Below are 14,978 nucleotides of genomic sequence, written 5' to 3'. Positions count from 1 at the left end.
CCTCCCGCCAAGCCCCCCAACCCTGAGCTGCATATTATTTTTCTTTTTGCAGTGCCTTTATACTGATCTCATTATTATAACGTCGCTGCACCGAAAACGGATTCCCCCAGCGCTGGTTCGAGGGGGCGGGGGTTTGGGATGGGGGTTGGGGAGGAAGAGGAGGAGGAGGGAAAACACTTTTTGCACAACAGCAGAACGTGCCAGCCATCTAAAAGAGGGATGCCACTCACGGGCACCTGTAGTCGCAAGTGTATATTGTGTCACTTTGTCTCTGTCATCTTTCTCCTCCCTACTTTTTCTTTACTCTCGGGCCCTATCTACTGAACCAAGCTCACCGCTTTTGAAAAGAAACAAAAAACATTTATATAAAAATAAGGTATATCCGTGTCTAATAGGGCATAACTGTCAAATCATACTCAAACGGCTACTGATGTATTTAAACATTTGAAGTAAAAATAAAAAGTTCTGGATGTGAAAATACTGTATCATGGTGTTCACGTTTCTTTCAAAGCACAATTAATGTTAGTAAACATTGAGAGCCTTGTTGTTACAGACCAAGTACTCCAAGAAGTCTAGTGCAAATTCTCCTTTAATACTATCAACACACCTGAAACGGTGAACGAGCTTTCTCATTCTCTGGCCCATTTGTGTGGAACGCATTGCCTATGAGCTAACATCAATAATTTAGAAACCTTTAAAAGAAATCTAAGAAAGCTCATCTTTTGCAGAAATACGAGCGTACCGCAGTCTGCCATTGTAAGCTGAGGTGACGCCCTTTTTAAAATCAAATTGTTGATTTTGATGGACAAGGAAGACTAAGAGATTGTATGCACACCCGCGTGTGTGCCCGCAAGCAGGTTCATAATTTGTGTGTGCGAGTGTGTATATATGCGTATGTATGAGTCTCCTCATCGACCAGGACAAATAACGCCTATCCATGGGCAACTGAAACTGATACATGTATGAAAATATAATGCCACATGACGTTGCATTGCACCGCCCGCTCCGCTCTACTTGCAGTGTGGCCTCCCAATGTTAACGCTCCAAACAGCTCCGCTCTGCTGTGCCCTCTCTTCTCGCAGTGAGGCCATAGCCTATGGAAGTGGGCGCTTTCAAGATTTTCTTCTTTTTCATGATGCACTCCCTGGGGAAAGAGAAGCGAAATAATCCAACAACGCACGAGAAACCAACTCCGTACAATGTACCGCAATTTGACACAAACCAATCTCACCCTCTATCCATACTTTCACTACTAGTACTATTCACTACCCGCCACCTCCAAACATTACACTAGTTTTCTGCCAACAAAACGTGCCGACAGTTTCGTGTCATCATTATGTAGTGGCCTCAGCTCGTGACGTATTGCGCAGAAACTGATGACACGCCATGTGGTCAACATGTCAACGCTACACACTATCATGATAATGATCGACGACAGTCAGAACTCCACACTACTCTAACTCTAAGGTATCAAATAAACACCCCCCCCCCCCCCTCCTCACGCTGATTAGTTTTCAGTTTTTTGCGCACCCCCCATCCGCCATTATTTTCCAACTTGCTACGACCGACGATCATGTGAAACATTACATGTATAATAATATTTAGAATCTAGATAACTTCTTTGTAAAATGGCAAATTACCCTCAGTATTAGTACCGGTACCGGGTCGGCTACTTCACTTTTCTGTGCATTGTAAAAACTTCTGTACATTGGTTTATATTTTTAATTAAAATGAAATTGAAACTGGTATTGTTCCTAAATGGGAAAAGTTGTCACAGTAACTTACAACATGTACTAAAATCACTAAAATGCCATGATCTCCTGTTCTTTTATGCAATGAAGGAGAAATAATTGCTCCCACTAGATCAAGAACAAGGGTATGAGGTTGAATGTGCCCCCCCCTCCTCCCCCCCCCCCCCCGTTTATTAGTTTTGGACCACTTGTGCCCCCCCCCCCCCCCTTATTTATTTTCCCCCCCCCCCCCCCCTTTTTTGAAACCCTAAAGTTTCTGAAAAATTTTTGTTTAAAAGCCACCACGTGCATTTAACCCACTCTTTGTTTTGCCCGAGAGTGTATAGGCCCTTTGATAAGATTATTATAAAGCAGGTCTGACAGTATAAAGGTTAAAGTTAAAGCGGGAATCGACTCATCACCCCGATAACACCTGCAACGACCACCTGGCACCCCCCCCCCCCCAAACAAAAAAACCCTCAAAAAGAAGCAAAAACAAAAATGAAAAAAATAAAACATAAATAAATAAATCAGTACGCATGCACGATGATGCACAAGGATCAAAGTAATTTTTGACGACACAGCGGCGCCGTTTCTTTTAAAAAAATGACGTCACTAAACTCTTGTTCCCATCTGGTCCGCCTTCGCTGGTTTATCATGAATAAGTCCTTGCTATGACTTGCAAATGAGTTGGTTTTACTGGGTTGACAGTAATCTTACCAGTGTTCCTACCAGTGATGACTAGGGTCTTTAATCTTAAAACATGACACTTTTGATATTCCGGAAAGACACCTGACAGGCTGCAGAAAATGTAATTTATTTTTGCTGGCGTAATATTCTACTGAACACAAGTTACAGTTACGGTAACTGATTTTGTAGAGGTCAAAGCCCCGTTTCGTGGACACGAAGAGTAGTAGTAGTAGTAGTAGTAGTAGTAGTAGTAGTAGTAGTAGTAGTAGTAGTTGTTGTTGTTGTTGTTGTTGTAGTAGTAGTAGACTAGTAGTAGTAGTAGTAGTAGTAGCAGCAGCAGCAGCAGCAGTCTTTTTTACCCATTCAATACATTTTTTCCTAAGTCTTCCTCTCGCTCTGTTTCCAGGTATTCTTGTTTTGTAGGCTTTTGGGGCAGGCTGGTTGATAAGCATTGTTTTTCTTTGATTTCTCAAGGGCTGTTGGACTGGTACTGGTACGGTACCCACTATTTTTCTGATGGCCGAGTTCAGGACCCTTCTCTTCGTGTCTTGTTTACAAACTCCCTTGGGCCTCTCATTTTGCATGCTATGATTTTACTGTCTTGAGTTTTGGTAAGGGTCCAAGTCTGACACTGGTCTAGTTCAAAGAAAACGCCGACTAGTTTGGCCTTGGTTTCAGTGTGGGCGAGTCAGGGGTGATACTAGCTGGCCGTTGACATTGCTTGCTATGTGGATTCTCGTCTCGATCTCTCGGTCTACTAATAATAATCCGTCGTTAGTTAAGATGCTCCCAAGAGATGCTTGGATTAATTTAACTTACCTGAATTGTTCACCATCCATCAATGCTGAGGCCGAGGTTGGCTGGTGTTCTACTGGTTTTCAAAACCACAGTCTTATTTGTGCTGACCTTCATGTCATATTTTTCTCAAAAGCCTCATTCACGCTGTTAGTTTATACGATGTTCTTGGAGCTGATACGTGTGTTGCCGTGCATCATGCTTTGGATATCTGCAAAGAGTAGCTTGGTCAGCTCCCCTTATCATTCTATTAAATAGATCTAAATGATAGACAGAAAAGGGGGGGGGGGGCACAGCCCGGTCTAACTCCGGGTGCGACTTCAAACCAAGTGGTAAGTCTCTCTTGTGTGCCCACTGCGATCATGCTCCTCCTTATATTATCGTACTACCGTAGTACAAAAATACTCACTCTGTAGTAATAGATCTGGCGTTGTCCAGCAGCTCTTGCCCTCTGATGGTATACTCTTCCACCACTCTCCACAAACTGCTCACTGTTCATCATATCAAACTCTTTCTCTTGATCCACAAAACAAATGTTCATCTCTCTACATACTTGTATCGAATTCAATGGTCTGACTCAGTCTGACCTGTAGTAGAGAAAAGATGACATCTGTGCACCCTCTTCCTTTCCTAGACCCCATTTGCTTTTCGTTCAGTAAGGGATCCACTGGGTGTCTTGCTTGCTTCTCGGGTATCTTTGCAGACATTTTGCCTACATGGCTGAGCAAATGCTCCGAACAAGTCCTTGCTATGGCTTCCAAATGAGGCATTTTTACCAGGGTGACTGTATTTTAACCAGTAATGTGTTCCTATCAAATTGGTGGGGAGTTTTGAAACATCCTCAAACGACCTAGGTTCTAAAATTTCTACCAAAAACAAAACAAAAACCCCGACATCTTACTGCGATGAAGTGTCTCCGGAAATAAGTTGGTTAATCGATACATTGGAAACTTCCTCCTCTATTTCCCACAGAACCCGAGCACAAGGACCGTCTCCACGAGATCAGCTCTATCCGCAAGGTGCCCATGCTAGAGCGGAGTTATCTGCGCTCACCCCAGGCCTACCGGGACAAACTGTTCGCTCTCCGCTACCGCCTGTCCGCCAGCCTGCCCGACATGGCTGGGTACGGCTACGGCAGCTCAGCAGACGGCGTGAGACCCCCACTGCTGCTCTTCCCGGACCGCCTCATGATGCCGTCTGCAGCCCTCGCGCCTTCCACTTCAAACCACGTGCCGCGGTCGTGGCAGATCGGAGGGCTGCAAGAAGCCTGGTCACGTGACGCCTTTGCTAGCGGCGGCATTCCCAGCATCATGTCCGCCGTCAAGGCACCGTCCGAGCCGTGGAGCGCGGGAAACCCCAACGACCTGAACACTCTGTCGCTGATGGAACGTCTCCAGATGCTCCGGAACATGTGGCGAGACCGCGTCATCGCCCAGGCTGAGTCTAGACTCGCAACTCCCAGTCTCGCGTCCGATTTCTACAACCGCTTACCTAGTACGGGGATCTCGCCTGATACTTCTAGGTCCTTCTTACAGCTCGCAGCTGGAATTCCCGACATGCCTCACAGTGGCAGCTCGATAAAGCAGAAGCAGACAACAGATGCCAAGTCGAAGAAGTCGTCGTTGTTATCTTTGAAAAGAGCTGCTTTGACAGCCCAAGGACTTGAACACACTCTGCCCAAAGACACCCCGAGAAGGACCAACTCTTTTCTCCGCAGCACCAGGAGGCTAAAGGCAGCTACAGGACCCTGATAGACACGACTTGGGACAGAATTACAGATCTATTCAAATGACTGCATACAAATATTGAATATATATTATGTATACATGTTCCTTAACATTTCACGCAAATATAGATCAGATACGTATGTAGATAGTTAATTTGAGTAAAGAGAAGTGAATCAGCACATCAACAGTCATTTACTAGAGCAGGGAAAAAGCAAGAGGCAGAAGCAACAGGACAATGACCTATGAGTGGCGTCTTACAACTACTGGCGTGGGTAGTCTCAACAGCTCAATAACTAATATCGTGATCTCGATAGATTGAGAGAGAGTTTTAAGTCTCGTTATTCATTTCACAAATTCATAAAATCACTGACTGATGGTAAAGTGAGGCTGAAGTTTATGGTTTGTCCTGTAATATGTGCGAAATTTCGAGTCTTATCTCCAAATACACGTTGGTATCTATCTCTCCGGAGTGAGCCTCTGCATGAGGTAGAAGCAGTTCTACTTATTATCATTTTTACAATTATAAGTTGGTCACTTGATTACAAATTATGCAACTATGCAGTTTCAGTCATCTGCTCTGGTCAGAAATGAGAGCGGCTTTTTACACGCCTTAATGACCTCTAGATTTCTGCCACAATGTCTTTACTATTACCATGTTAACCGTCATGCCATAACTCTGTAAATTTAGTGATTGGAGATGACAGTACAGTGTAATTTGGACACTTTCACGTTGATTCTTCAAGAGTTTTTCTTTTTCTTTTCATTTCAATTGCTGCATGGTAAGTAGTGCAACAAGAGAATCAGAAGTTTCAATCCTCATTCTCACCATCACTATTCTGTTCTTTTGTGTGAAATGTGTGTATGGGCAGAGATAGATACAATGTCCCAGCAGACAGACTGATCAATAAATGTAGGCCTACTCGATAAAAAAACCCACTTTCCTACATGAGAAACAGCAACGACCCATTTACCCATCACACCACAGACGTTTTTCTGAATTATTATGGTAGGAGTTAATGCCCCTTTCAATTCGACAAGGATGTTGAAGAGTAACATTTCATATTCTGCAGTTGGGCTCATTCTGCAAATAAAAAATACCTCATTGTGAAATAGAACCCCGTTTGCTTGCACTGCAGTTCTGCAACACTGCAAGGGATAAACTAAGCAAATGGATGACATGGTTGAAACAGATAACAGGGTGAACATTTGTAACTTGCTTGTGTGCTCTTTTCTCTTCTAAGAGATAGTTCATACAGAGGCTTGTGCATAGGGGGTGATTTGTTTTAGTAGAGGTTTTATGGCCCTCACAACTGCATAAGGTCATATGAGCGCCAAAAGATTAGAGGTGCTACAAGAGAGTAACAAATATAAAAACGAAGAAGGGGAGATAAGGACTATAGGTGTTTGATAGGAAAGAAGGAGCAAACCCTTGACACCAGAGCATCCACCAACTACCCACACAGGTGGTGACATTTCAACAAAACACATAAACTGTCAATAAAGTGATACACAGAAATATAGAAAATAAAACTTGCATTAGTATAATGAACACAGGTGTAATATATTTCACATCAGCAAAAGCATGAGCTAGATTGTAATGCCATTGGAATGAGAATAAAATCTTTCAAAGCAACACTGTCACATATATCTTCAGTGAGAAAAAAAGTATAAGAGTAAGAGTCTTTATACCTGTACATGTAATTTCTTCTAAAGCAAGCACTGGCATCCCTTTCTGAAAATGTCAGACATAAGAGTATACAAGGGCATACCATTGACATTTGAGTCAAAGCATGGGGTGCTTTTTGCGACATACGAGGGCTGTCCCACGGAAAACCGGAATTTGGCTGTAATTTGAAGACTGTTCAATATTTTCACATTCTGTAAACGCACACTTGTAAAATAATAATTTCGTAATTTCCCGATTGAGCACCATGCTCATCGCACTAACCAAACGAACACAGCAGTTGTCTAAAGTTGGCTACCCCCTTGGAAAATTGGTCAAGGGTAGAAGTGAGGTCTGTCATTCGGTTTCTGACCGCAAAAGGTCTCAAACCTAGAGAAATACACACTGAAATAAAGTTAGTTTACGGGGAGAAAGTAATGGCAAGGTCACAGGTATATGAGTGGTGAAATAAGTTCAAAGCCAGGCATACGGATGTCAATGACAAAGTTCACCCATACCTTGTTTTTCTGTCAAGACTGATGACAACAAGAGTCACGTTAACGAACTCATTCAAACAGACAGGCGCCTAAATATTGACGAAATTTACGAGTCGCTAAACATTTCAAAGTCGACTGTCCATAAGATAGTGTTTGATGAGCTGCACTATTGAAATCTCTGCTCGATGGGTCCCAAAAGAGCTGACAGCTGACCACAAGACGCAACATGCTAAAGTGTCTCAGACTTTGTTGAATCGTTGTCGCCAAGCTGTCACGGGAGTCATAAACGTATTTGGAGACCTTCAACAATACGATGAAGCATTCCTGAGAAGCATTATTACAGGTGATGAGAGACTTGGATACACCACATGACCCCTGAGATGAAGGGGGATTCAATGGTTTGGAAGCACACGTCTTCACCTCCCCCCAAAAAGTTTAACGTTCAGCCATCGGTGAATAAACTCATGGCCACAGTTTTCTGGGCTGCAAAGGGTTCTGCTTCTTGACATTCTGGAACCAGGACAAACTATAAATGCTAACAGATACTGCCAGACTCTTGATAAGTTGAGAGAGGTTGTGCGCCGAAAAAGACCAGACCAGTTGTCCAGCGGGGTCATTTTGCAGCATGACAACGCAACGCCACACACCGCAAACGCTACGAAAGAATGGATCCAAAGGTTCGGCTAGGAAGTTCTGTCACACCCCCCTCACAGTCCTGACTTGGCCCCGTCAGATTATCACCTTTTTGGACCAATGAGACGCCATATTTCTGGGGAGCGATTCATCGACCACAAAGACTTCGTAGAAGCCGTGGAAGATTGGTTGAAATCCCCTTGACGAGAAATTCTTCAGTGAGGGTAGCTTCTCCCTGATCCAGCGATGGGAAAAATACGTCCAGTGGGATGGTGATTACACATTGAGAAATAAAGCAGATGTTGAGATATGATGTTTTACATTTTTATTTTAATGGGACAAAGATTGTTGCTTTTATGGACCTTTTCCGGTTTTCCGTGGGACAGCCCTCGTAGATAATTTGCTTCAGATGATGGAAAAGGAACACAGTAAATCTAAGCCAGTGTCACTATCTCGAGTCTAATTGAAGGACACCAAAATGGGCATTATTAAAACTGTAAAAACCATCTTATCAGAGTTTACTTCAAGTAAAGTCTCTATGGTTCGATTCTCACATCAGCTGTATTTTTTTGTTAACTCCAAATAGAATGCAATAGCCTCTTCATCCATGAAACAGAACATACATGTATGTATAGCATTATCCGCATATAAGAGAACATAGACAAGACATACATAAAGTGGCTAATATTATAAAATTACAACAACTCTCACAGCTACTGAATTTGAGTTAAAAAGTGAAAAATCTTGGCCTAATAAAAGCCCTTTTAAAATGAAAAACAAACAAGACAGACAGAAACAACAGAGGGATAGTAAAGAAGAACCTACCAGTGGTGCTGTGCTACTATCACCCGCCATCCATTAGCAAGTGAATAAAACCATATATACATGAATAAATTGGATTTCACACTAAAGGCATTGAAACACAATTGTTGTTTTGCAGGCCACTTGAATAGGCAGTACAATAAAAATATCAAGATCCATTGTGCAAGGTACAAAAAATTTACACTATAGGCAAGATGAAAGACACTGAGAAACAATCCTGCATTAAACTGGCATCAATACAAATTATTGTAAACAGGCAACACAGCGTGAGTACATAGGTCTCATGTATCAATCACAAAAACTGCATCACCATCGACTGACACCATTGCACAAATCATCAAAGTCAAAGATATATCCAAGCAAATTTTGGAAAATATTTAAACTGTCAACTGATATTTGCATATTTTTCAAAATGAAATAAAAAAAAAAATAGCAGAAATTTTCTCACACTTTTCTATAAAAATGATTCCATGATAAAAACTCAAGCCAGCCTGTTAATCATGCAAACCGCAGGCTTTTTGAAGTTTCACTGAAAGGTTAAAAATGACTTTCACTTGGCAAAGCTTCGTGAAACATCTGGTCAAGGGAGCCATTTAAAACCCGAGACCAAAAGCCAATACTGAAAAAGTTGTCAGTGACTTTGAGTTCACTGCTGAGACGTTCCCATCTATGTTTGCTCAGACAAGATAAAAATGTTGTTCCAGAGAGATTAAAACAAACTCACAGTATTTTTCAACTTTAAAAAACCCAACAAAACATTGCAGTCCTAAATACATTGCCTTATAAGTTATTCTTTCCCTGTAAACCAGTACACTAAATGGTAGTGAATAAGTTTTGGAGGACACAAATGAGAAGGCTACATATGTCTACATAGCAGTGGGTTTTCTAAATAGGCAGGATTTCTGAAGTCACACTAATACCTATATAATATAGTGTATCTAGAAACAAAACACCATGCTAAGGAGCCCTCAAAATTTCAAACTGACTTATAGAGGGTGCCCACTAGCGCAATTGGGTCGGGTCGATTTAATGTATGAATAGTATAAGGTTTTACGGCGCTCGCAACTGCTAAGGTCATATGAGCGCGCGAAACACAAGTTGTTCACTTTTGCAAAAGTTCACTTCACGACTGGTTAACTAATTTACTTTAAAATGCTAAAAAGTTAAAATATTTAAATTCGGTGTAAATACATTTGTGATTTAAAACAACTCTTTTAAGTAACAATAAAAATTTTAAATAATATCAAATTCACTCTACAACTCGCCATAAAGGCCAATGGCCTTTATAAAATTTAAAATTCTGCTGGGAACAACGACGGAAAAAATATCCTGCAATTTCTTGCATTTGTAATATTTCCTTCGGATCTCTCCAAAGTCTAGACATTCTGTTAAAATGTGTCTAATGGTAAAATCTGTGTCGCATCCGACACAGAACGGCTTCTCATCTCCCTGTAGGAGGTATTTGTGGGTCAGGGCCGTGTGTCCGATGCGCAATCGAGTAATCGGGTCGATTTAATAGTCGGGGTTAGCCAAATTGAGGGTGCAAAGCGGCCATCGTGGCACAAACCGATCGACTCGGTCGGTGACCTACAAAAACAAATGTGTTTGTTTTCAGGCCTGCCATTCACAACAGAGCGGAGTCACTTAAAATCAGGTGGCGCCCTCTTCGAAAAAGTGAGGACTTAGCAAACAGAGTTACCCTACTTGTGTGAAAAAAAAAATAAAAGTGAAACTAACAGACTGTGCTATTCCTATTCTTCTTCTGGGGCCCCTAAACAAAGACTGCAGCGCTATCTGAACCAATGCGCCGTCTTCCGCTGACACTTTTTTGGCTGAGTGAACTATCTTGTTATGAACGATCTTTGATAACAGAAAGTTATCGATGTAACTCATGTTTATGGGATTCCAGGCTGCCGCAGAAAGCCATTGAGGTGAAAGGTTTCTCAACTGAAACTTTCAGGTCGTCGGGTACAATCACGGCGGGGTAGAAGGGTGCACTGAAATCACCAGGAAACAACCCGACTCGACGACCTGACCCAATCACGTTAATGGGCACCCCCTATAAGGATTAGAAACACCCTGAAGGATGTCTTTCAAAACCAGTCAAATACGTTCAGAACACAAAACTTGCACCTTGCATTAATTACTTATATTGAGCTATTAATTAAATTGATGTGTAAATTCACCACACACATATATATATATATGTTTCAGTTGGATAATGTTTTTCCTTGCTATATATAGGCCTATCTCTTGTTCATGTAACAACTCTAAAAGACATGCTGTACTAGTCATGCTCAACTTGACCCTCAATAGTTGCTGGGCTTCACACATAATGTAGTTTACAGCTTAGCAAGCACATAGCAAAATATGCACATATATATTATGCATGCAGCGAACAGATTTTAAGGTCTCACATATTTTCTTATACACAAATAATATTCTTTGTATGTAAAAAATGTACATGGTGAAATGTTAACATAACAAAAAGATTTCTGCACCCCATTGATTTCACAGTGTGCAGGGTGGACTGTATGTCAACAAAGGGTCAAGAAAAAGTCAAACCACCCAAAATATGAGGTAAGAACATGATTCAAAGGTCTGCAGAATTAGAGATGAACAGACAAAAGCGAATACACAAAGCTGAAAATCAGATAAGAAACTAGTCTACAGTTATTTCATCTTAATAACAAGTAATCTCCCAATCCCGGAAATAGCAGGTCACAAGAGAGTGACAAACATACAAAAGAAGTAGAGGAAAAATGACAATAGTAAGGATTAGGAAAGAAAAAGCAGCAGTTCCCTGTTGTAGATCAGGCACAGTTATGAGTGTGACATGAATCAGCCCATTTACAATTCTACTGTGCTTGAATGAGAAATGTCCCCCCTTTCGGAATGCCCTAAGGACACTACAGTCAGTGGCACTGCCCCGGGGGTGAGGAGTAGACTTAAGTCGAGGAGTCTGGAACAAAACACATGAATCAGACCATATCAATCTCAGAATGTGAAATAAGAAATAAAAACATAGTATAGTTGTTTTTTTTAAAATCACAAACAATTCCACACCTAAGAGGACTTGATCTAGCACTAGAGATTTCAACAAAACAGACCTTCATTATGATCAAACCTCTGCAATCTGCTTGCCTTACTTTGAATACATCACCTTATTTCAAACTTATTCTTCACAGAACAGCCAATTTTGAAATGTAATTACAGTTGAACCTATGTAAGACGGAATCGCAAGGGAGCCAGAAAAAATTCCGTCTTAGACATTTTCCATCCCAGACAGGGGAATTTAGTCGGGAGATGGAAAAGGAGGGGGGTCAAAGGCCAACCGGTGGGATCCAGGGTTGCTTGTCCGGTTGGCAAGCAGTCACAAGTGGTCAAAACTTCACACCTCTCAGCTGCTATCCTCTCTGATAATGGCAGTCTACTTTATCCAATTACCACCAATGCTTGCATTTCATGGGACCACTGTTTGACCTATTAATAACAGAAACGTTTGAATATCTCCTTTGCTTCCACCCGTAGCCCTACCCATTGGAGTAACAAGCACAGACAACCAATGCCACCCCTCACTGCCAGGTAATACACGTTTCGAGGAACTCTTTTCTCGGATGGCTGTACGATCAGGGTGGCAGGCATGGGTCAAACTAATTTCACACCTCTGGTCTCTGGCTACCAATGAATGTTTCAGTGCTGGAGCACAACTTGAGCACTTTCACTGGCATTCATGAGATTTCACACCCTCACCATCCTGACCATCTTCATAGCTCAAGGCTCATGCAGATGGGGTAACATCTATCCTCTAATTGCACCCCTACGCCCCTTCCTTGCCTGGCAGATAGCGTTAAGTTTAGAGCCGGCTGACGGAACCAAACTTGTGAGTTTTGTTGCAAATCAGGACTGAACGGGCCAAACATTTTCTGTCTTAGACAGGTAAAACCCTTGGAAGGGAGCGGATTTTTCTTTCCATTTCCACGTTGGACAGGTTTCCGTTTTATACAGGTAATTAAAGAGGAATATATCAAGGGGGGAGTGGGGGAGATTCCGTTAAGACAAGTTTTTGTTTTACACAGGTTTCCGTTAAGGCAGGTTCGACTCAAATAGATTCTCATCACGCTACAAAGCTGACACAAAATCTTCACAATCCTGGTTGGTCCAGAAACTGGTACCAAATCGGAATAGGACCCTAACCCTTCTTTGGGAAAAGGGTCCTGTCCTTTGCCGAAAAACATTAAGATTTTCAAAGCATAGCATATTGAAAGTGGAAAATAATCTGACTCAGAATAAGCTTCAAAAAGAATTCAAATAATAAATTTGCAGAAAGAGTTCATGCCTCACTGAAAATATACAAATAAAATTGAATGTACAACAAATGTCAACAGAAGCAAACCATAACATCTGTTCCATTTTCAGTCTCATTAAGACAACAATTATTGACCCCCCCCCCCCCCCCCTCCGCATCCTCAACCACTGGTCCCTCCTTAGCCACAATTCAATCTAATATATTACAATAACAAGATCTCTCTCTCTCTACAAAGATTCTACAAAAGGGAGAAGTCATAGAAATGTTCATACATAGGCCCTACGTTTTTTATACATTGAAGCCCAAAACATAAAAATAATTGCAGAAACAAGCCTTTCATAAAAACCCTCACAAAAACAAAATGGAAGAAATTCTTCCTCTATTTTAACAACTTGTTCATTTTCTTATCCAATTCCTTTTGCCTGTAGTCTGCTCTATCAACAGACTGTGTCACTCTATCGATCATATCCAGCTGTGAGTCTTGTTCAGTACTAATATCTAAAGCCAAAGACTTCAGATTTTCCAGAGTAGCACTCAGTTCTGCAGCTTCAGCGTCAGAAACAACATCCTTCTGGGCTCGTGCTTGAATCTGTGGTACGTCATTTTCGGTTGGAACATGTTTGGGCGAATCTCTGTCCGGGGAGGATTGCATACTTGACCCTGTGGTGTAAGACATGCACACATAAATATTTTAAGAGATGACACCATAAATAAAATTGCAATTAAAAGCATTATAAAACAAATAAAAAGCCTTTAAAAAAACCAAGATTCACATTTTTTTGAAAGCGAAGTTGTCACTGGAAAAACAAAACAAGGCAAAGGTAGCCAATGCAAGGTTGAAAGAATGTCTTCTATGCATTATTTCTTTATTTCTTTTTCTCCTTCCTTTATCTCAGCTTTCTCCCCACTGATGCTCAGGGAAAGGCCAGTAATTGTTTATTCCAATCAGAAATCTTTTTACTCGTGCTTATAAGGAATAGTAATGAAACCAGGGACACTGACATGACAGGTAAGCACTTAAATCTAAACAAGCTAAATAAGTTTCCCACCACATATCCTTTGATTTCCCTTTCTTTTCCTAATATTACTCTAGACCTCCATTAACATAGTAGCACAAGACCAGAGGTCCAAGTTTTGTCCACCCCACAAATCATCATGAATAAAAATAATATAGTAATACATATATACTCCATTGCGTTTGGACAGCAGTGAATTGGAGTCATTACTTTCTGTTAAACTTTTGGAGATGCCTTGGGCACAAAAATCCAACAACATGAATCATAAATTCTAATACATATTCTCTAGCTTGTAACAGATATAGAGACATTTGGCATAAATTTCTTTGAGAGAGAAAACCAGACAGGTTCTATAATCTTGTTATTTCCTTACAGAGCACGAAAACAAATCAATTCATATGCTTTGGCTCAACTCAAATATCACCACAGAGATGGAGATGCATTTTAGTTGTTTCTCCCAATGTCTCAAGAACAAACTTTTATTTCTGTGATGGCAATGACACTTCTCTAAATCCAGGATATTTACAAACTTCCTCAGTTGCTGAAAATAATACTCCAATTGGAGCTATTATGCTACCTAATGTACAAAAAAAAATAGATGGCAGAGACAAGTGTGCTCTAAATCCAAGTTTTCTAAATCAAAGTTATTAATCTAATGACATCTGGAGGTTCTGAAAATAATTCTCCAATTACAGCTATTGTGTTACTTAACTCTGGATCGATAACAACAACAATATTCAAAATAACATACATGGAGAAGGTGAGTCGTTTGGAACACTGGAAGGAGCTGTTGCTCTTTGAACACTTGACTCTGCAGGAGGACTCATGTACTCCATCTTGCTCTTTGCAAAACTCTCAAACTTTACCAGCACCGCAGGCATAGCCACACAAATGACATTGAAGCTCAGATCCGGTTCTCCTATCAAGAATCGAGTTAGAAGCACTTCCCAGGGGCTGATCACTCTGATTCGAGACACATCCGACCATTTTAAATAATTCAGAATCTGAAATTTATGATGCAAAAATCTATATTTTACTGTTCTTGGCCACTACCCCCTGAGAAATGTCCCCCCTTTCGGAATGCCCTAAGGACACT

General features: G+C 41.2%; 2 protein-coding genes across 2 annotated transcripts in view; one reads left to right on the top strand and one right to left on the bottom strand.

Annotated features, from left to right (window-relative positions):
* LOC101860953 overlaps positions 1-5,670 on the top strand; it is a gene marked incomplete at its 5' end in the record, with an annotated part of 7,908 nt that extends 2,238 nt beyond the window's left edge. Inside the window, 1 exon segment of the mRNA XM_005091799.2 lies at positions 4,188-5,670. Coding sequence (XP_005091856.2) covers positions 4,188-4,966 — 779 coding nt within the window.
* Positions 5,671-12,856: 7,186 nt separating this feature from the next.
* Positions 12,857-14,923, bottom strand: LOC101850305 (synaptosomal-associated protein 47). Its single transcript, XM_005091742.3, has 2 exons — positions 14,634-14,923; positions 12,857-13,526 (listed from the first exon to the last, which is right to left on the bottom strand). The coding sequence occupies exons 1-2, from the start codon at positions 14,761-14,763 to the stop codon at positions 13,246-13,248; spliced, it is 411 nt and encodes a 136-aa protein (XP_005091799.3). The 5' UTR covers positions 14,764-14,923; the 3' UTR covers positions 12,857-13,245.
* Between the last annotated feature and the right edge of the window lie 55 nt (positions 14,924-14,978).

Source organism: Aplysia californica, unplaced genomic scaffold (genome assembly GCF_000002075.1).
Source record: "Aplysia californica isolate F4 #8 unplaced genomic scaffold, AplCal3.0 scaffold00035, whole genome shotgun sequence".
Taxonomy (NCBI): domain Eukaryota; kingdom Metazoa; phylum Mollusca; class Gastropoda; order Aplysiida; family Aplysiidae; genus Aplysia; species Aplysia californica.
Note: the sequence above shows the minus strand (reverse complement) of the source record. Positions and strands in the feature narration are given on the sequence as shown.